Raw genomic sequence first — 20,489 nt, 5'->3', positions numbered from 1 at the left:
GCTTTACGCACATTGTCTCAGTAGGTTTCTGCACAGCCCTATTGGGTTGGGCTGGCATTATCTCTCTTACAACTGAGGGCATTTGAGGATAAGAGGGAGGATGCCACTTTGCCAAAGTCACAGAGCTGGTAAATGGCAAATCCAGGATTCAGTGCAGGACTTTTGGCTCCAGGCTCTTAATCTCACTCACTTGGCTGGTCATGGCTAATAACTAACACTCGTCGGGCACTTAATGTTTGGCAGGCAGCACTCTCAGTGTTTTATGCAGATTCATTCATTTAGTCATCATAGCCACACTATAATAATATTCATTTAATACGAAGAATGAGGACACTGAGGCACAGGCTAACTTATCCCAGTTTCTGCTGCTAGGAATCCAGCCCAGGCAGGCTGACTTGAGAGCCAGCACTCTTTGAAAAAAATAAACAGGAAAAGCCTTTTTTTTCCAGTAAAAATGGAAGTATAACATGCATACAGAAAAGTGCAGCAATGAGAAATGTCTAGCTTAATAAATGTTCACTTAGTGAGGTTGTAACTAAATAATACTACCTGTACCCCATAAGGCTACCTCCACTCCTCTCCCCACATGTAAACTTTATCCTGATTTCTAAAAACATAGATTAGTTGTCTTAGTCTGTTTTCTACTCTTATAACAGAATACCACAGACTGGGTAATTTATAAACAATAAAAGCTTATTTGGCACATGGTTTTGGAGGCTGCAAAGTCCAAGAGCATTGCACTGGGATCTGGCAAGGGTCCTCCCATGGTGGAAGGCAGAAGGGCAGAAGCAAGAAGTGTGTGAGACAGAGAAGGAGGCCAAACTTCATCTTTTTTTTTTTTTTTTGAGATGGAATCTTGCTCTGTCACCCAGGCTAGAGTGCAGTGGCATGATCTCGGCTCACTGCAACCTCCATCTCTAGGATTCAAGTGATCATCCTGCCTCAGCCTCCCAAGTAGCTGGGACTACAGGCATATGCCACCATGCCTGGCTAATTTTTGTATTTTTAGTAGAGACAGGTTTCGCCATGTTGGCCAGGCTGGTCTCAAACTCCTGACCTCAGGTGATCCACCCGCCTCAGCCTCCCAAAGTGCTGGGATTACAGGCGTAAGCCACTGCGCCCAGCACCTTTTTGGTTTTTTGAGACCGGGTCTTACTCTGTTGCCCAGGCTGGAGTGCAGTGGTGCAATCACAGCTCACTACAGCCTCCACCTCCTCAGGCTCAGGTGGTGATTCCCCAACCTCAGCCTCCTGAGTAGCTAGGACTATAGGTGCACACCACCACCCCCAGCTAATTTTTGTATTTTTTGTAGGGACTGGGTTTCGTCATGTTTCCCAGGATGGTCTCAAACTCTTGGGCTCAAGTGATCCTCCTGTCTTGGCCTCCCAAAGTGCTGAGATTACGGTGTAAACTTCATCCTTTAATCAGGAGCCCACTCCTGTGATAACTAACCCACTCCTGTGATAACAGTATGAATCCATTCATGAGAGTAGAGCCCCCATGACCTAATCATCTCTTAAAGGCCCCACTTCTTAATACTGTCACAACGGTGATTACATTTCAACGTGAGTTTTGGTGGAGACATTCAAACCGTAGCATTAGTTTTGCCTGTTTTTGAGATTATATAGAGTGATACAGTAGTAATCTTTTGCTAACATATGATTTGTCTATATTGTTGGAGGTGTCAACAGCATATTCAAGTCGAGACTTAACTATTCTACTATTGGTTCCATTTTTGGCTATTCTGAATAGTGCTGCTATGACACTCTTGAACATATGTTTTGGAATACACACACACACACACACACACACACACATTTCTGCTGGGTATATATCTAGGGGTGGAATTACTGGTTGCTTCTCAGTGGTTGTACAAATTTGTTTTCTTACCAGCATTATATGAGAATCCCCTTACTCCACATTCTGGTATCGTCCGTATTTTATTTTTTTACCCATTTGGTGGGTATGGAGTGGTTTCCCATTATGTTTTTCCATATGTGTTTATTAAATGAGACATAACTGGAAGTAGGCACTCTTACCACCCACTCTGAACAGTTTCTCCTAACAATCCCATGCACTGCATATTCCGCAGATGAGGAAATGGAGGCATGCCGTTACTCCCTTTCCTCTCTTGTAATCTCCTCACCTTTCCTGGAGGCCCTTCCCTACTTTTCCAAGTGGGATTCGGATGTCTGGTCACCACCAATCTTGAGAGGCTCCTCAGGCCAGGATGTTCTTCTGGGAAGGGAGAAGAGGAAGGTTGGGATGAAGTGGGCAGGGGTAAGAAGGAGAGAAAGGATGAGGCAGAGATGCTGGCATGAAGGATCCTGGCTCTGGCGATGGAATGATGGGGCCAGAAGAGAGTCTAGGCATATGCAGAAGGCATGACTGGTGCTATCTGTGAGCTCCTACTGCTGGTGGGGAAAGGGGGAGGCATGCAGCTGGGGGGTAAGGCCCTGTGTGCATGGGTGTTGGACATCACTCTGAAGGTCCAGCAAACTCTGGGGGCTTACCGAATCTAAATTCTTATGCCCCCTCTGTGGGGGTGTCTCTAAGCCTAAAGCCCTTTTGGAGGACTCTCTGGGTTCAGAAGTCCCTTGGTCTCTTTAGGATTTCCTAAGGGGAAGGTGGCACTTTTTTTCTCAGGGTTGGGGAAGCAGGAGTCAGGACCTGGAGGCCCTCTAGGAAATGTGGACAGGGTGTCTGCTCTGTTTCTGGATCCCTGATCTGTCAGGCCACCTGCCCTTTGACTCAACAAGCATCAGGGGAAGCAGAGCAAACGATTTCCCAGCCCAATCTCTGGCTCTCTCTGCTCAGAGTGCCCTGTGTGTCATTGCTTTTGCAAGTGTTCTCTGCAAGATTTTCCCAGGTTGCACTTTCTTCTTCTGCCCCTACCCCCATCTTTCTCGAGTTCTGAGCCCATAGCTCCCGGTCAAAGAAGGCTAAAATTGTAGCAGGCAGTAATTGTATTTGGCACAAGTCTTGGCTCAATTACTTGCTAGCTGTATACTCTTGGGTGAGCCTCATCACTTCTCGGAATGGTGACAGAACTCTCATAGGGCCCAACATCATTCACTTGGCTTGTCTCCTGCTTAGGCTTTGGACAATGAGAAAGCACTCCTGTTGGTGCCAATTGGCCTGGAAGCATTGCAGGCTCTGGAGCGTTGGAAGCCATGCCAGCATGGGGCCTTGGACCATGCAAAAGGAATCCGGAGGTCCTAGATTCCTAGATTGCCACAGCTGGAAGGGACTTCACAGTTCAGTGAGTTGCCTTCCCCCATTTTACAGATGGCCAAGCTGAAGCTGAGGAACAGGAAGTGGTCACAAAACTGGTAAGCAGCTGAGCAGGATGGCCTGGAGATATGAAACCAGATCCTGGCCAGCCCAAATGCGGATGGCTCTCCTCTCCCCTCCCCATGTCTTGCCTGGGTGTTCACCTCTGGAACCATGTGTGCCCAGGGAAGGACCCAGGCTCCACAGTCCGGGGCTGGGCTGCATCAGGCCTCCCTTTGCACTGTGTTGTCTCTATGGAGATCCTGGCTCTCCTGATCCAGCCTCTCCAAGTATGGGACCCTGGTAGGCAGGAAGGCAGCTATACTGATGCACCATTGCTCAGCCCACACCTGCGGTGACTGTGGGGGTGCCCTGTCTGGGACCTGATGTCAGTTGACATGGAGGGGAGCTGAGCTCCCTGACTCGGTGTGGGCACCACGCCCAGCCACACATGTCAATTCTCATATGTCAGTGAAGCCTATGAGAATGTGTTTCTCGACCGGGCGCGGTGGCTCACACCTGTAATTCCAGCACTCTGGGAGGCCGAGGAGGGTGGATCACGAGGTTGGGAGATCGAGACCATCTTGGCCAACAGGGTGAAACCCTGTCTCTACTAAAAAATACAAAAAATTAGCCAGGCGTGGTGGTAGTCGCCTGTAGTCCCAGCTACTCGGGAGGCTGAGGCAGGAGAATGGCGTGAACCAGGGAGGCGGAGCTTGCAGTGACCCGAGATCGCACCACTGTTCTCCAGCCTGGGTGACAGAGCAACTCCATCTCAAAAAAAAAAAAAAAAAAAGAAGAAGAAGAAAATGTCTTTCTCTTCTCAGAATAAATAATTCCAGATGCCAGATGCCTCCCTTGCCCTCTCTTCTCTCACCTATCTGCTCATAATTTAAGTCATTGGCCATACCCTGCCACTCCCCTCATTGTTTCATCTGCTCCCCTTCTCTCAAAGTTCTCTGGCAGAAGTGGATGTTCTCCCTCCTCCCTATTGCCTCTAATGCCACCATCATTACCCCTAGCACCTTCTGCCTCCAGGTGTTCCCCTGGTAACAGAAGAAGGAAGGTGTCTACAGAGACACTCTGTCACTGTCTCCTGTGACTGTTTTGCCTCCGCTTCCAGAGGACAGACATAACCTGGTTCCTCAATCAGACCCTTGCTGACACTTTATCCACTTCCCAGCTAGGAGCAGGGTTCATTAGCCCTAGTGGAGAATTCCTCTCCCCTTTTACCTATGAAATGCAGCCCTACTCAAGAGAAGCTTTCTCTGAGACCCTTGCAACTGACCCCTTCTGCGCCTTCTGGGTTTTCTTTCCCGCAGCTTTCTCACTGGGTGTCTTATTCTGTTTCATGCTGCTATAACAGAATACCTGAGATTAGGTAATTTATTTAAAACATGGATTTATTTCTTACAGTTCTAGAGACTGGGAAGTCCAAGATCTGGGGGCCTTCATCTGGTGAGGGCCTTCATGCTGTGTCATCCCATGACAGAAGGCAAAAGGACAAGAGAGCAAGAGATCACACTTGCAGCCTCAACTCCTTTTATAATTATAATTAATTCATTCATAAGGGGGGAGTTCATGACCTACAAACCTCCCATTAGGCCCCACCTTCCAACACTGTTGCATTGGGTATTGTTTCCACACATGCTTTTTGAGGGACACATTCAAACCGTAGCCCTGGGTCTTTGAGTCCAAGGTATAGATGTTCCTTCATAGCCCCAGTGTCCGCAAGGACAGCCCAGCTGATGTCAGCAATGAGTACTGTACCTTCCACTGAATCCCAAAAGGATGGAACAAACTGCTGATACAGTCATCCCTGGCTTCCACTGGGGCATAAGCAGAGGCTTGTGTGGACATTTCCCTTCACTTAGGAGTTTGACAGCCCAGCCTCGTGGCCAGAGACCTGGCTTTCCTACACGAGGGGCCTGTAGCTGGGTGTGCGGCCCCCAGGTAGACAATGATAGTGCTAATAATACCATTCATAGAAGGCCTCCAATGGGTGGGCATTGTACTAGGTGTTGAGGGTACCAAAGAAGTAAGCAAATCCCTGCCTTTAGAATAGCTTGTGGTTTGAAGTGGGAGACCTGTGGGTTAACACACAGTGCTGTGTAATAGAGAGATGCACAGGAAGCCAAGAAAACAAAGATAAACCAAGGGTGGTTAGAGCAAGCTTCAAAGGAAGGTGATATTGAGCTGGGTGTGTTGGGTGACAATCCCAGCTACTCTGGAGGCTGAGGCAGGAGGATCCTTCAGCCCCAGAGTTTGAGGTCATCTTGAGCAACATAAGAAGACCCCATCTCATAAATAAGTAAATAATTTTTTTTAAAGGAAGTGACATTGGATCTGTGTCTTGAAAGATCAGTAGAAATTCACAATCTGGGGAACACTGCCTAATTCCTGCAAGCCTGAGTTGCCTCAGTTTGAAGGATTGTTGTAAAGATTAGGGGAAATGTTATGTGAAGTGCTTATAATTGGCATTCAACAAACTATCATCAGCAAAACTATTGTTGGAAATAGAGTGTGTATCAGTCAGTGTTCCCATCTTCCTGCTCCTGTAGCTTCTTTCCTTTCATGATCAGGAAGGAAGACAGAAAACCACATAAGCAGCACTTAACTGCAGGCCTTTGGGAAACATTATTATTTCCTTCAATCCTAAACAGAAAGATCTAACTTTCTATTTTCTTCATGTGAATAATTTGCTTCTAGCACCACTCCGCCCCTTTCCAAACTGCCTGGTGTCTCAGATCATCAGTGAAGGGGCCCCTACAGATATAAACTGGCCCTGATTGCCTTGGAGATAGCAGCAGAGGGGACAACTGTTGGATAATGGAGGGAAGACACTCCAGAGATGTACTTTTTTATTCTTCTTCCGAGGTAGAGGATTCCAATGCAGAAGTTCCTCGGTGATGACCTTCCGTGTTCCACAGTGACCAAGTAAAACATACTGGGGGTGATCATTCAAGTAGCCTGAGGACTAGCAAGATACTCAGTCTGGTTCTGCCTTCCTTTCCTGGTGTGAAAAGCTGAGAGAACAGAGAGGCCCAGCCCTGGCCTCTGCTGTCAGATAGGAGGGCCACTTTACCACTTCCATTCTGTGGGCTACAGAGGAAGGATGTGGGGAGCTGGAGAGTTTGGGGGTGAGGAAGCAGCAAGGGGCTCATTATGTTTGCCCAGGTCTTGCTGATCAAGTCTCCAGTAGGCATGAAACTAAGGACAAGATCCAGTTCCAGCAGCTGCCATCAGCAGCCACTGGTGCCAGAGAGGGGCAATGGGGATGTCTTAGGGAGCTGGCAGAGCCCCGGCCATACCACTAGGCCAGAAGATGGGGGAAGGGATGTCACATAAAGAATGAAAAGAATCTGCAGCCCTGCTCTGCCTCCCCATACACCAGGGTTCAGCCCCAATGGGCCTGAGTTCCTCTGCAGCCCTGGCTGGGCTCTGGGGGAAAAGGAAGACAAAATGCAGGCATACCCTGATTTAAACCAACTCAATAAATGAAAAGTCATATTTGGAATTACAGTGTCAGAACTTGAAGAGCCCTTAACAATCACTTACCCATGAATTTAAAAAATCTAAGTAGTGGATCCCTGTGTTTAATGAAGTCTTACACAGAACCTAAAATATGAAAAAATGAAGGTGTGACTTCATCTTTGGTTTGGTTAACTGGGCCTCACCTCCTCCAAGTGCTCTCACTGTCACCTCTCTAAGACTGTGAGGAAGGCATTTTGCAACCCACTCCTCTAACTGGGGTACCTCAACTTCAGTTTACAGATGGGGAAACTGAAAACTAGAGAGAGAAGGGGATTTACCCAAGGTCATGCAACTAGGGACAGCAGAGCTGGGCTGGGACTTCTCGCCACAGCACAGTGTCCCTTACTTTGGTCCAAAGATTTAATTTTTCTGTAGAGTTCTTACCACTGAGTTCCCAAGTCTACTGAGAATCTATCTTTATCTACAAAAATTACATTCTCACACAAACTTATACAGACAGGTATGCCTGCCTTCAGTGAGGTGGGGGAAAGTGACCATAGTTTTAAATTTTCAAATAGGAGGAAAAATACAAAAAGCAAGTCTTGGCTGTGTGCAGTGGCTCACGCCTGTAATCCCAACACTTTGGGAGGCTGAACTGGGAGGATCACTTGAGCCCAGGAGTTGGAGACCAGCCTGGGAAACATAGCAAGATCTCGTCTCTTTTTTCAGCCTGGCTGAAAAAAATTTTTTTAATCAGCCAGGCTTGGTGGCACAGGCCTATAGTCCCAGCTACTAGGGAGGCTGAGACAGGAGAATCGCTTGAGGCCAGGAGTTTGAGGCTGCAATGAGTCAAGATGGTGCCACTACACTCCAGCCTGGGCAACAGAGCTGAGACAGTGTCTCAAAAAAAAAAGAAACAAGAAAGGAAGTCTTCCTTTTCCCTCCATCTCCTTATAATTCCTTCCAGATATTCTCAATCCATATCTATATGTATGTGTATATGTGTGTGTGTGTGTGTATATATATATATAATTTTATTTACCCAAATAGAATTATGCTCTACACAGTATTTGCCTTACTTTTTAAAAAACTTAACGGTATCTCTTAGAGACCTCCATATCAGTACACTTAGACCAACGTCCATCTCTTTAATAGCTGCATATCATTTCATTCCATTAGCTTGCTGCCAGTTATTTTCTATTAAAAACAATATTGCAATAAATAGTCTGGGTGCAGTGGCTCACACCTGTAATCCCAGTACTTTGAGAGGCCAAGGCAGGTGGATCACTTGAGGTCAGGAGTTCGAGACCAGCCTGGCCAACATGGTGAAACCTCATCTCTTCTAAAAATACAAAAATTAGCCAGGCGTGGTGGCAGGCACCTGTAGTCCCATCTACTTAGGAAGCTGAGCCAGGAAAAATCACTTGAACCCGGGAGGCAGAGGTTGCAGTAAGCCAAGATTGTACCACTGCACTCCAGCCTGGGCAACACAGTGAGACTCCGTCTCAAAAAAAAAAAAAGAAAAAAGAAAAGAAAAAGAAAACCACCAACATTGCAATAATCCTATACATATGTACATACATCTTTGCACAATTCCACAACTGAATTGAATTGATTGAATTCAGTATTCCTAGAAGTTCAGCTGCTGAGTTACAAGGTGTGTACACTTTTAAAATTTTGATGGTTAGGAACTTCTGTGTAGACTTAGGGATTACTCATCTCTAGTCCTGAGCTGCTGCCTCTGTAACCTCCCTCGCTCTCCTCCCAACTTTGTCCACATTTCTTTGCCAGGGGCCACCTATAGGCTGGGCTCTATGGGACATTTTGGGTTTTCTTGGCCTGCTCCAATCAGAGGCTGGTATTCCTGGTAAAAATAAATAAATAAACACCGATAAATAAATAAACTGACCAGACTCTGCCAGTTGTCAACCTCAAGGTAAACAGAGCTTCTTGGCCCAGCCCTAACCACCTGAGTACTCTGGCGCCGGCCCAGCCTCATTCAGGAATTCCCAGTGGGGTCCAGTCTAGCCAGCTCCAAACCGCAAATCCAGAGCCACAGTTTCAGTCCAGCCTCCTTCTGCTGGGAAAGCCTGCAAAAGAGAAGAAACGCTGCTCTTTCTAGGGGACCTTCCAGATCCATGAAAAGGACACTATGCCTCTAGGATCTTCCCCCACCTTGCCAAAGAGCAGAAAGAATGGAAGCACACAACCCAGGAGAAAACAACCAAAGAATACTTATAAAAGGAACTCATCCACATATGCAAATATACCTCAAAAGACTTGAGGAGGTTCAATGAAAAAGACTGTCAGAGTAGGTTCCCTGGGGAGGATAATTCTGGTTTTAGAGAAGGAATTGGTGGGACTAGCGGGGAGAGAAGATCCTGGAAAGGAGTAGAGGTAGTCTTTGCTAACATGTCTTGAGCACTTATTACTTGCCAGACAATGCACTAAGAACTTTGTATTATATCACCCTATGAGGAGCAGGAGAAGGTACTCCCATTATCCCCATTTTAGACTGTTAAAAATTATGGGAGGTTGGCTGGGCGCGGTGGCTCACACTTGTAATCCCAGCGCTTTGGGAAGCCAAGGCAGGCAGATCACTTGAGGTCAGGAGCTCAAGACCAGCCTGGCCAACATGGTGAAACCCCGTTTCTACTAAAAATACAAAAATTATCTGAGCGTTGTGGTGCACTCCAGTAATCCCAGCTACTCCAGAGGCTGAGGCAGGAGAATTGCTTGAGCCCAGGAGACGGAAGTTGCAGTGAGCCGAGATCGCACCCCTGAACTCCAACCTGGGCAACAGAGTGAGACTCTGTCTAAAAAAAAAAAAAAAAAATTGTAGAGGTCATTGTTTTAAACTGGGCTGCTACACTAGGCCCCAAAAGACCAGACCAAACCAAGATGGAGTCATTCATGCTAAATGCCACAAAATCCAACTGAAACTTTAAAGAAGCAGATAGATTCCAAAATGGACCACTTTTTCCTGAAAACAGGAGTCCAATCTACCTAAGTCAGTTTAATAAGGAAGTCCCCTCTGCTTTAACTCCACAAAAAACTAACCTGAAGTACCTGATGTTAACCAATCAGGTTTTTTTCTATTGCTGTTTCCTGGTTCCCACCTTACAAAACCCACTGTTCTGCTATTGCCCAGTGGAAGTTTTGTTCTGTTTTGTAGAATGGGGGCTGCCCCAATTCATGAATCACAATAAAAGTCAATTTGATCTACAACTTAACTTGTAATTTTGTCTTTCGATGAGAAGAAATGGAGGCACAGGGAGACTGAGTGACTTGCCCAAGGTCATATACCCAGCAAATACCCTAGTCAGGGGTCTGCCTTAAGTACTCAACCACATATTCAAATACAGGTTGGGGGAGGGAGGGGGGTAATGTCCAGGTAGCTACTTTGGGCCCTTGCAGAGTGGGGGCAGGGTGGGTGGATAATGAGGATGGCATCTTTCCCCTCCCCAAACCACAGCCCCCTGGAATTACCCCCAACCCCTTCTTGCCTCCCAGGACTAGTGTCTGGCAGGCACCTGCAGTTCCCTCTTTGTGTGCAGTGCCTCCCAGGCCCACCCATCCCAGACCCCCACCCACTTCTTTCTTCAATAGTCCCCACAAGTCCTGCAGGACCCCCTGCAATAGGCTCTGGGAAGAGGAAGGGGCTGGCAGAGAAACAGTTTGTACCCAGAATAGAAGGGGGGTGGGCCAGAGCAAGACCACCTTGTGCTAGAGAGCTGGAAAAGGATTGTCCCAGACACTTGCATGTCTCATTTTGCCCTCTGTGCCTTCGATGAAGGATAATGGCATGGGGAAACCAAGAGACCCAGGAAGAATTCTAACTTAGGTGTGTGTGGCCCCAAAGTCCTTTTGTGTTTTTTTGTTTGTTTTTTTGAGACGGAGTCTTGCTCTGTCGCCCAGGCTGAAATGCAATGGTACAATCTCAGCTCACTGCAAACTCCGCCTCCCAGGTTCAGGCTATTCTCCCACCTCAGCCTCCCAAGTAGCTGGGATTACAGGTACCCGCCATCAGGCATGGCTAATTTTTTTTGTATTTTTGTAGAGATAGGGTTTCACCCAGTTGGCCAGTCTGGTCTCAAACTCCTGAACTCAGGTGATCCACCCACCTCGGCCTCCCAAAGTGCTGGGATTACAGGCATGAGCCACCAACACCTGGCCTATATATCTGTGATTTATAAACAAATAGTTATTGGGGTGCCCCGGCCCCCAAAGTCCTTTTGACTCCACAGTACTGCTTCTGGGTTTTTGGAACAAAGACACACAGGATCAGGCTAAACTGCAGCAGAGATTTAAAGCTGGGCCCCCAAAATATAGGGCTGGAGCTGCTTGTTAAATTCCTGTTGCCTCATCGCCAGGTGGGTCACTGCAGGTTAGGATGAGCTACAGGGTGGAGGCCGGGAGCTGCAGAGACTGAGCTGCCATCCTTGGGGAAGCATGCCCACCATCCCCACTACCTTGGAGGCAGTGTGTTTCAGGAGGTAGAAGCCAGCATGGCTGGTTTCTGTCAGGGCCCTCGGGTGTCCTGCAGAGAGTGGCATCTTTCCCCTCCCCCCACCGAAGCACGGAGAGGCTTCCTCCATCGAAATGACACGAATGGCAAATTGCTGAGGTGGGACTGAAACCCAGGTAGAGGAAGAAAGCAATGAACGGAAGGAGGTGACTCAGTTGGAATTAGTAGGCACTCAAATTGTGCAGTTTTGTTTTTTTCTTTTTTCCTGGCATCTTGTAAGGGCAATAACTTTGTTTAATCCACTCAAACATTTATATGTAAGAGTAATTTTAAAACTTCAGTCTTCGCCGGGCACAGTGATTCACACCTGTAATCCCAGCACTTTGAGAGGCCGAAGCGGGCAGATCACTTGACGTCAGAAGTTTGAAACCTGGTCAACATGGCAAAACCCTCTCTACTAAACAATACAAAAATTAGCCAGGCGGGCGCCTGTAATTCCAGCTACACAGGAGGCTGGAGCAGGAGAATCGCTTGAACCCGAGAGGTGAAGGTTGCGGTGAGCCGAGATCGTGCCATTGCACTCCAGCCTGGGCAACAGAATGAGACTCCATCTCAAAAAAAACAACAACAAAAACCAACCAAACAAAAAACCTTCAGTCTTTCGCATTTCCTTGTCAAATTGGAAGAGCTGTTCTGGACTGCAGGGTTCACGGAGGTGAGCAAAAGTAGCCAGTCGGAGGGCATCCGGCCAGCTGGCTGCGGAAAAGGTTTCAGCCCCGGACGGCTGAGCCCACCCTCTCAGCTCAAGAGGCTACGACCACAAGTTATCCCTTTCCATTTACCAGCTGCAGTCTAGCGCTGCCCTACTGGGGACCTGAATGCTGCTGCCCTCCATTTTGCAAAGCCTTTCTACATCCTTCCGTTATATGGAACCCCTAAACCACAACTGTAGCACTTTTATTTTGATTATTTGTATTATTTATTTATTTATCTCTTGATATGGTCTCGCTCTGTCACTCAGGCTGGAGTGCAGTGGAGCGATCACAGTTCAAGGCACCTCGATCTCCGGGACTCAAGCGATCCTCCCTCCTCAGCCTCTGCAGCTGGAGTTACAGAGGTGCACCGCCTCGCCCGGCTATTTTTTTTTTTTTTTTTTTTTTCCTTTTTGGGTAGAGACGGGGTGTCGCTATGTTGCCCAGGCTGGTCTCCAACTCCTAGGTTCCAGCGATCCTCCCACCTCGGCCTCCCAATGTGCTGCGAATACAGACGCCAGCCACCGCACACAGCCTAATTTTATTTCTTTGAAAAATAAATTCGAGGGGAAAGGGGGCGGGGTTGAGGCAGATGCCAGAATCCGTACGCTTCGACCAAGTAGCCAGGCTGCCTGCCCAGAAAGCCGGCACTCAGTTTCCTCAGGAAAACGAAGCTAAGGCTCCCATTCCCCTCGCTAACAACGTCAGAACAGAGGACAGTTTTTAGATTTCAGGGATCTTAGATAGATTGGCAGTTCCTGAGAATAAACATCCTTTGCTTTTTTCACCTGCAGGCTTTTGCCTCAGGCAACCCCTTCCCGCTTCCAACGCCCATCTCTTTCAAGCTTTCCGCACTACAAAACAAGTGAGCCTTTGTCATTGGCCAGATTCCCTGTCAATCTCTCCGCTACGACGCCGAGTGGTGCCTTTTGAAACCTCTCTAGTCCCGCCTCCCTAACCTGACTGGTTTATTCAAACAAACCCCTGGCCAACTCAACCGTTCATAGGTGGATATAAAAGACCAGTTACGATTGGTTCTTCTGGACGGAGACAGTGAGAGCGAGTCAGGGATTGGCTCGTCTGCTTCGGGCGGGCTAAAGGAAGGTTCAAGTGGAGCTCTCCTAACCGACGCGCGTCTGTGGAGAAGCGGCTTGGTCCGGGGTGGTCTCGTGGGTCCTGCCTGTTTAGTCGCTTTCAGGGTTCTCGACCCCCTTCACGACCGTCACCATGGAAGTGTCACCATTGCAGGTACGGCTCGCGGGAGGGACTGGCGGTGGAGCCTCAGCGCTGCCCGGGCATCTCTCTGGCCGCCCGTGACGGGTGAAGCTCCGGGGCTGCGGTCAGGCCGGCGACAGGCTTGGGAGCCCATATTCTCCATCTCCCGGTTCCGGGGTGATCGTGGAGAGGCGGAAGCCCCTTCTGGTGCTAGTAGTGAAGTATGATCCGGCTTCCAGGGTGTAGTGCGCTGTTGCCCTGTTTCTAGGGGCAGGAGTCCGTTGGTCCCGTAGTAGATCCATGTTACAGCGGCCCAGGTGCGACGTTATTGAGTCGCGCGTACAGATGCTTTCCCCTCCTGCCCTCTGCTTGAAAACGGTCTTGAATGTCCCCGATCTTGGAAAGGGCAGAGCATGCCGCAGTGTTCCCCTGGAGCGGCTGGCCAGCTGCCAAAAGCGCCCCCTTCCTGAGTTCGCAACGCTCATGTGGCCAAGGGATTGAACTGGTAGCCGCTCCAGCTGCTGCTGCCGAACTAGAATCTGCGGTGTGCTCGGGACACCGTGGTTTATAATAATAGGCACTCGGTAAATAATGTGTGCAGGAACTGAAAGAAGTGGGTGCATTTTATTGATGACATCTACCACGTTGCTCAAGAAAAGAGGTTTCCAGACAGACCCACTTGGTGAGATAATACGTGTCTGTTTAACCTGACACCTGAGGACCTGGCCGCAGCGAATTTAAATTGTCCTCTTTGTACACAACCCCACCACTACCTACTAACAGATTGCAATGTGTATTGACGTCTCACTATGGTAGGCATTTTGTTCCTAGTTTGGGGTGAACTTATGATTAAAAATCCCCTTCTCTCTCTCTTTTTTTAATTGCTAGCCTGTAAATGAAAATATGCAAGTCAACAAAATAAAGAAAAATGAAGATGCTAAGAAAAGACTGTCTATTGAAAGAATCTATCAAAAGAAAACACAATTGGAACATATTTTGCTCCGCCCAGACACCTACATTGGTTCTGTGGAATTAGTAACCCAGGTAAAATCAGGCTCATCAAAGGTAGTTACCTAGTCCTTGAAATGGATACTCTTCTTTCTGTACCTCTTGGGTAGTGAGTGTCACTGGAACTGGCCTAAATATGGTAATATTTAATACGAAGACTTTACAGTAATGATAACAGAACAATGAATACAGAGTAAAAATAACTATTTCTTTGCCTTATTTCTAGCAAATGTGGGTTTACGATGAAGATGTTGGCATTAACTATAGGGAAGTCACTTTTGTTCCTGGTTTGTACAAAATCTTTGATGAGATTCTAGGTGAGTAAATCCTTTAACATAAAGATCTGCTGGTCAAATCTTTCGTAAGAAGTATCATTCCAAATAAAAATAAAAAAAGATAAAAGTTAAAAAAAGTATCATTTCTAGCAAACCTGCTGTAGCCAGGGCTCCTGTCATTTCAATTAGTTGACAAAGGTGAGGTGGTTTCCTGGAGCCCAGGAGATTGAGTTTTCTCCTGGAAACAGTACTATGAACAAAACTTCCTAAATTAACACCTTATTAATGCCACTCCTGTGCTGTTTGGGAACTTTTTTTTCTATATCTTACTTAGAGTTACAGAATGTTTTTTTAAAACACTAATTTCTTACCAATGTATATTTTATTTTCTTTCAGTTAATGCTGCGGACAACAAACAAAGGGACCCAAAAATGTCTTGTATTAGAGTCACAATTGATCCGTACGTCTTTTGCTTAGTTTTGTTTGTTATGTAGCTCGTTGCTATTGTTATTTGCATATATTTTCATTACTGGTGAAGCTGGCTTTTCTTAAACAGAAGTTCACAAAAGTACACAAAAGCAGAATGCTAAAATGAAAAACCTGTGGATACCCACCACCTAGACCCAACAGTTGCCAACGTTTTTCCATATTTTCTCCATCTTTTTTTTAATTAGTTCTTTTTTTTGTTTTTTGTTTTGTTTTGTTTTGTTTTGTTTGGTTTTTTTGAGGAAGTGCCTGGGCTGATCTTCGAACTCCTGGCCTGAAGCAATCCTCCAGTGTTGGCATTATGGGTGTGTGCCATGGCACCCAGCCTATTTGCTATGGATCATTTCAAAATAAATTACAGGCCTTATGACACTTAATCCCTAAATATTTGAGCAAGCACCTTCAGTAATGGCCTTAAGTATTCTGGCATCCAGAGTTTTAACTTTTTCTCATGATGCTATTCAAACAGTAAACCAGTAGGTGGTGGTAGAGAACAATTTGATCTAACCTTTCTGCTTATAAATGCGGGGTGTCCCTTTGTGGGTGATCAGGGTGCTTATTTCACTTTTTTATTAGTCTGATTAATTATGACAAAGTATACCTGGATTTTCCTAAGAACTCAATATCATAGTCTTTAAAAAATGTTGAGCTAGTTTTAATTAGTCTTTTATAGATAATAAGTACTATGTAGAACAAGAACCATAACGCATATCTAGTTATTAACTAAAATGTATTACCATTCAAGAATTAACTGAAATAAGTCCAAATAAGTTTTCAGCATTTTATTTGACAGCAAGGCAGTTTATGATTGATATTGTTTTTCCTTTTTTTTTTTTTTCTTTTTTGAGACGGAGTTTTGCTCTTGTTGCCCAAGGCTGAACCCACCTTACAGGTTCAAGCAATTCTCCTGCCTCAGCCTCCAGAGTAGCTGGGATTACAGGCGCACATCACCACGCCCGGCTAATTTTTTATTTTTTTGGTAGAAACGGGATTTCACTATGTTGGCCAGACTGGACTGGAACTGCTGATGTCGTGATCCGCCTGCCTCAGCCTCCCAAAGTGCTAGGATTATAGGCATGAGCCACCACGCCCGGCCAACAAATGAGTTCTTAAGCACAGACAGTACCATATCTTTCTAGGGTTCTCTCTCATTATTCTACAGCATACCATAGCTGCTCAGGAGTCACTTGTTGAATTGAACAAAAGTTGGTCAGGCTGGTGTCGAGCTCCTGACCTCAGGTGATCTGCCTGCCTCAGCCTCCCAAAGTGCTGGGATTGCTGGGATTATAGGCATGAGCCACCGCACCCAGCCTGTTTTTCCCTTTTATGTTTGTTTTGCAATGTATATTGTTGGGTGGGAACAAGAGATGTATAGATGATCCTCTTTAAAGGGGTATAATAGGCATGGTGGCTCACTCCTGTAATCCCAGCACTTTGGGAGGCCAAAGTGGGAGAATCAGTTGAGCCCAGGAGTAGTTTGAGACCAGCCTGGGCAACACAGTGAGAACCTCATCTCTACAAAAAATTTAAAAATTAGCCAGATGTAGTGATGCACGCCTGTAGTCCCAGCTATTCGGGAGGCTGAAGTGAGAGGATTGCTTGAGCCCAGGAGGTCAAGGCTTCAGTGAGCTGTGATCCTGCCATTGCACTCCAACCTGGGTGACAGAACAAGATGCTGTCTCAAAAAAGGAGTGGGAGTGGTGTATAATAATGTTTCCAGATTGTTCTTTTCTTTCCATTGGGCATAAATCATTTCCCTTTGTTTACTCTAACATTTTAAAATTTTATATTTTTTCAACATTATCAGTGTCTATTCAGGTGTTGGAAAAGTTTTTTTTTTCCTCTTGACTCCTATTTCAGGAATGTCAGGAACTGAGCATGGTGGGAAATGTTGTTCCTGCTGAATTTCAGAAGGTATATATGAAAAGAGTCAAAAAAATTGAGGGATAGGCGTGGTGGCTCACATCTATAATCCCAACACTTGGAGCAATTCTCTTGCCTCAGCCTCCCAAGTAGCTGGAATCACAGGCGTGCGCTACCAAGCCTGGCTAATTTTTTTATTTTTAGTAGAGACGGTTTCAACATGTTGGCCAGAACTCCTGGCCTCAAGTGATCCACCCTCCTCAGCCTCCCCAAAGTGCTGGGATTATAGGCATAGGCCACCGCGCCCAGCCTGAATATACATATTTTAGAAATAATAGTATTTAAATATTTTTAAATGGTAAGCATTCATTTAATGTGTTGTACAATACAATTTTCAATCTTGTTTTCTTAGGGAAAATAATTTAATTAGTATATGGAATAATGGAAAAGGTATTCCTGTTGTTGAACACAAAGTTGAAAAGATGTATGTCCCAGCTCTCATATTTGGACAGCTCCTAACTTCTAGTAACTATGATGATGATGAAAAGAAAGTGACAGGTAGAGTATTGAGGGGAAATAACATATTTGTTACTAAAAATATATGTATTTTAAATGACTATCTGTGGCATGAGGGTTAAAAATATGGAAATAAATCTCTATAATTGAATAGCTCTGCCAGTGATTAAGAAATAAAGCTGTCAATGAGATAATAACAATAAAATAGTGTTTCATATTTATTTGCCCAGGTGGTCGAAATGGCTATGGAGCCAAATTGTGTAACATATTCAGTACCAAATTTACTGTGGAAACAGCCAGTAGAGAATACAAGAAAATGTTCAAACAGGCAAGTAAAAAAGTGTCTTGTACCTTAATGATAAATGGTAGTAGCATAGCCATTTATAATGGCATTAATGGTTGGTTTAATTTAACATAATTTATAAGCTATTGAAGTAAGGAAAATTATTCATAAGCGATATTAGGTTATTAGGACTCATAAATTTATGTTATTTACTTCTAGTTTGTGAGATGACTTGAATTTTTCATCTTTCTTATTCTTTACTTCCATAGACATGGATGGATAATATGGGGAGAGCTGGTGAGATGGAACTCAAGCCCTTCAGTGGAGAAGATTATACATGTATCACCTTTCAGCCTGATTTGTCTAAGTTTAAAATGCAAAGCCTGGACAAAGATATTGTTGCACTAATGGTGAGAAGAGCATATGATATTGCTGGATCCACCAAAGATGTCAAAGTCTTTCTTAATGGAAATAAACTGCCAGTGAGTATTTTCCTGGATGTTAATGATAATAAGGGATTTTGTAATCATTGTCAAATGCAAAATTGATTTTTTTCCCCTCGCATATGTTTTTGTTTTGAGACAGAGTCTCACACTATTGCCCAGGCTGGAGTACAGTGACATGAACTGCAACCTCCGCCTCCCAGGTTCAAGCGATTCTCCTGCCTCAGCCTCCCGAGTAGCTGGGATAACAGGTGCCCGCCACCACACCCGGCTAATTTTTTATGTTTTTAGTAGAAACGGAGTTTCACTATGTTGGCCAGTCTGGTCTCGAACACTTGACCTCGTGATCCACCTATCTTGGCCTCCCAAAGTGCTGGGATTACAGGCATGAGCCACTGCACCCGGCCCCACCCATAAGTATTTTCTTGCCCCTTCTCACTTATGTTCTTGAAAAGCGAATGGTATACCACTTTTTTTTTTTTTTTTTTTTTTTTTTTTTGAGATGGAGTCTGGCTCTGTCGCCCAGGCTAGAGTGCAGTGGCCGGATCTCAGCTCACGGCAAGCTCCGCCTCCCGGGTTCACGCCATTCTCCTGCCTCAGCCTCCCGAGTAACTGGGACTACAGGCGCCTGCCATCTCGTCCGGCTAGTTTTTTGTATTTTTTAGTAGAGACGGGGTTTCACCGTGTTAGCCAGGATGGTCTCGATCTCCTGACCTCATGATCCGCCCGTCTCAGCCTCCCAAAGTGCTGGGATTACAGGCTTGAGCCACCGCACTCGGCCAATATGCCACATTTTTTAATCAGCTCATTTTAAATGTATTGAAGGAATTTCTTTCTCAAAGAAACACCTAAAATACATATTTCATGTCCTTTTTTTAATTTTACTTATTTTTTTCTTTTCTTGATAGCCTCTCGTTCTGTCACCCAGGCAGTACAGTGATGCAATCACGGCTCACTACAGCCTGGACCTCCCCGGCTCAAGCAATCATCCCACCTCAGCTTCTGCAGTAGCTGGAAATACAGGCAGCAACACCATGCCTAGCTAATTTTTTTTTTTTTTTTTTTAATGGAGATGGGGATCTTACTATGTTGCCCAGGCTGGTCTTGAACTCCTGGGCTCAAGTGAGCCACCCACCTCGGTCTGTGTCCTTTAATGACCATTCTTTTATGCCTATCAGTGAATATCATTGCATTGGTTTTGGAAAGTCCTCATAGTCTATCATTGAAACTTTTTTTTTTTTTTTTTTTTTTTTTTTTTTGAGGCGGAGTCTCACTCTGTCGCCCGGACTGGAGTGCAGTGGCCGGATCTCAGCTCACTGCAAGCTCCGCCTCCCGGGTTCACGCCATTCTCCTGCCTCAGCCTCCCGAGTAGCTGGGACTACAGGTGCCCGCCACCTCGCCCGGCTAGTTTTTGTATTTTTAGTAGAGACAGGGTTTCACCGTGTTAGCCAGGATGGTCTCGATCTCCTGACCTCGTGATCCGCCCGTCTCGGCCTCCCAAAGTGCTGGGATTACAGGCTTGAGCCACCGTGCCCGGCCGAAACTATTTTTTAATAACTTTCTTAATACTATTACCTTTAATTCTTGTACAGGTAAAAGGATTTCGTAGTTATGTGGACATGTATTTGAAGGACAAGTTGGATGAAACTGGTAACCCATTGAAAGTAATACACGAACAAGTGAACCACAGGTGGGAAGTGTGTTTAACCATGAGTGAAAAAGGCTTTCAGCAAATTAGCTTTGTCAACAGCATTGCTACTTCCAAGGTAATTTTATTCTTAAATTATTAATCATGTTTTATCTTTACATATATGTGTTCTTATTGTTTTTAATATATGAAGTAGACTTGAATATTTGGCTAGCTAGTATAAAGGAGGTTAAATTAGTTTTTTTTAATGTTTGATGATTATAATTTTGAGGATAGTGAGTTTTATGGTTTGGTGTTTTTCTTTATTAGGGTGGCAGACATGTTGATTATGTAGCTGATCAGATTGTGACTAAACTTGTTGATGTTGTGAAGAAGAAGAACAAGGGTGGTGTTGCAGTAAAAGCACATCAGGTATGTGCTTTTGGCAGTTTTCTTTTTCTAAAGTCAAGGAAGAAGAGAAAGGCTATAAATAAAGCATGAGTACATTTTTAGTGACTTACTGTCAACTTTTATTGCAGGTGAAAAATCACATGTGGATTTTTGTAAATGCCTTAATTGAAAACCCAACCTTTGACTCTCAGACAAAAGAAAACATGACTTTACAACCAAAGAGCTTTGGATCAACATGCCAATTAAGTGAAAAATTTATCAAAGCTGTAAGTACTTAGAGGGAAATAAAAATAGAAACACCTAACTTTATTTTCCATTGCACTTCTCAGCTCTGCAGAGACAATGATTCTTCCCACAGTGCACTTCTCCAAGTCTTCCCAATCTGAAAAGGAAGT

The 20,489-nt window shown here is 45.3% G+C and overlaps 1 protein-coding gene across 1 annotated transcript in view; it reads left to right on the top strand.

The window, feature by feature from the left end:
• The first annotated feature begins 13,036 nt into the window (after positions 1 to 13,036).
• The window catches only part of TOP2A (DNA topoisomerase II alpha), a 30,770-nt gene continuing 23,317 nt past the window's right edge, over positions 13,037 to 20,489 (top strand). Inside the window, exons 1-10 of the mRNA XM_010388508.1 lie at positions 13,037 to 13,215; positions 14,071 to 14,226; positions 14,417 to 14,507; positions 14,862 to 14,925; positions 17,227 to 17,372; positions 17,561 to 17,658; positions 17,883 to 18,095; positions 19,649 to 19,822; positions 20,014 to 20,115; positions 20,223 to 20,360. Coding sequence (XP_010386810.1) covers positions 13,195 to 13,215; positions 14,071 to 14,226; positions 14,417 to 14,507; positions 14,862 to 14,925; positions 17,227 to 17,372; positions 17,561 to 17,658; positions 17,883 to 18,095; positions 19,649 to 19,822; positions 20,014 to 20,115; positions 20,223 to 20,360 — 1,203 coding nt within the window. The 5' untranslated portion in view covers positions 13,037 to 13,194. The remainder of the gene's footprint in view (positions 13,216 to 14,070; positions 14,227 to 14,416; positions 14,508 to 14,861; positions 14,926 to 17,226; positions 17,373 to 17,560; positions 17,659 to 17,882; positions 18,096 to 19,648; positions 19,823 to 20,013; positions 20,116 to 20,222; positions 20,361 to 20,489) is intronic.

The sequence above is a fragment of the Rhinopithecus roxellana genome, chromosome 19 (assembly GCF_007565055.1).
Source record: "Rhinopithecus roxellana isolate Shanxi Qingling chromosome 19, ASM756505v1, whole genome shotgun sequence".
NCBI classification, from domain to species: domain Eukaryota; kingdom Metazoa; phylum Chordata; class Mammalia; order Primates; family Cercopithecidae; genus Rhinopithecus; species Rhinopithecus roxellana.
Note: the sequence above shows the minus strand (reverse complement) of the source record. Positions and strands in the feature narration are given on the sequence as shown.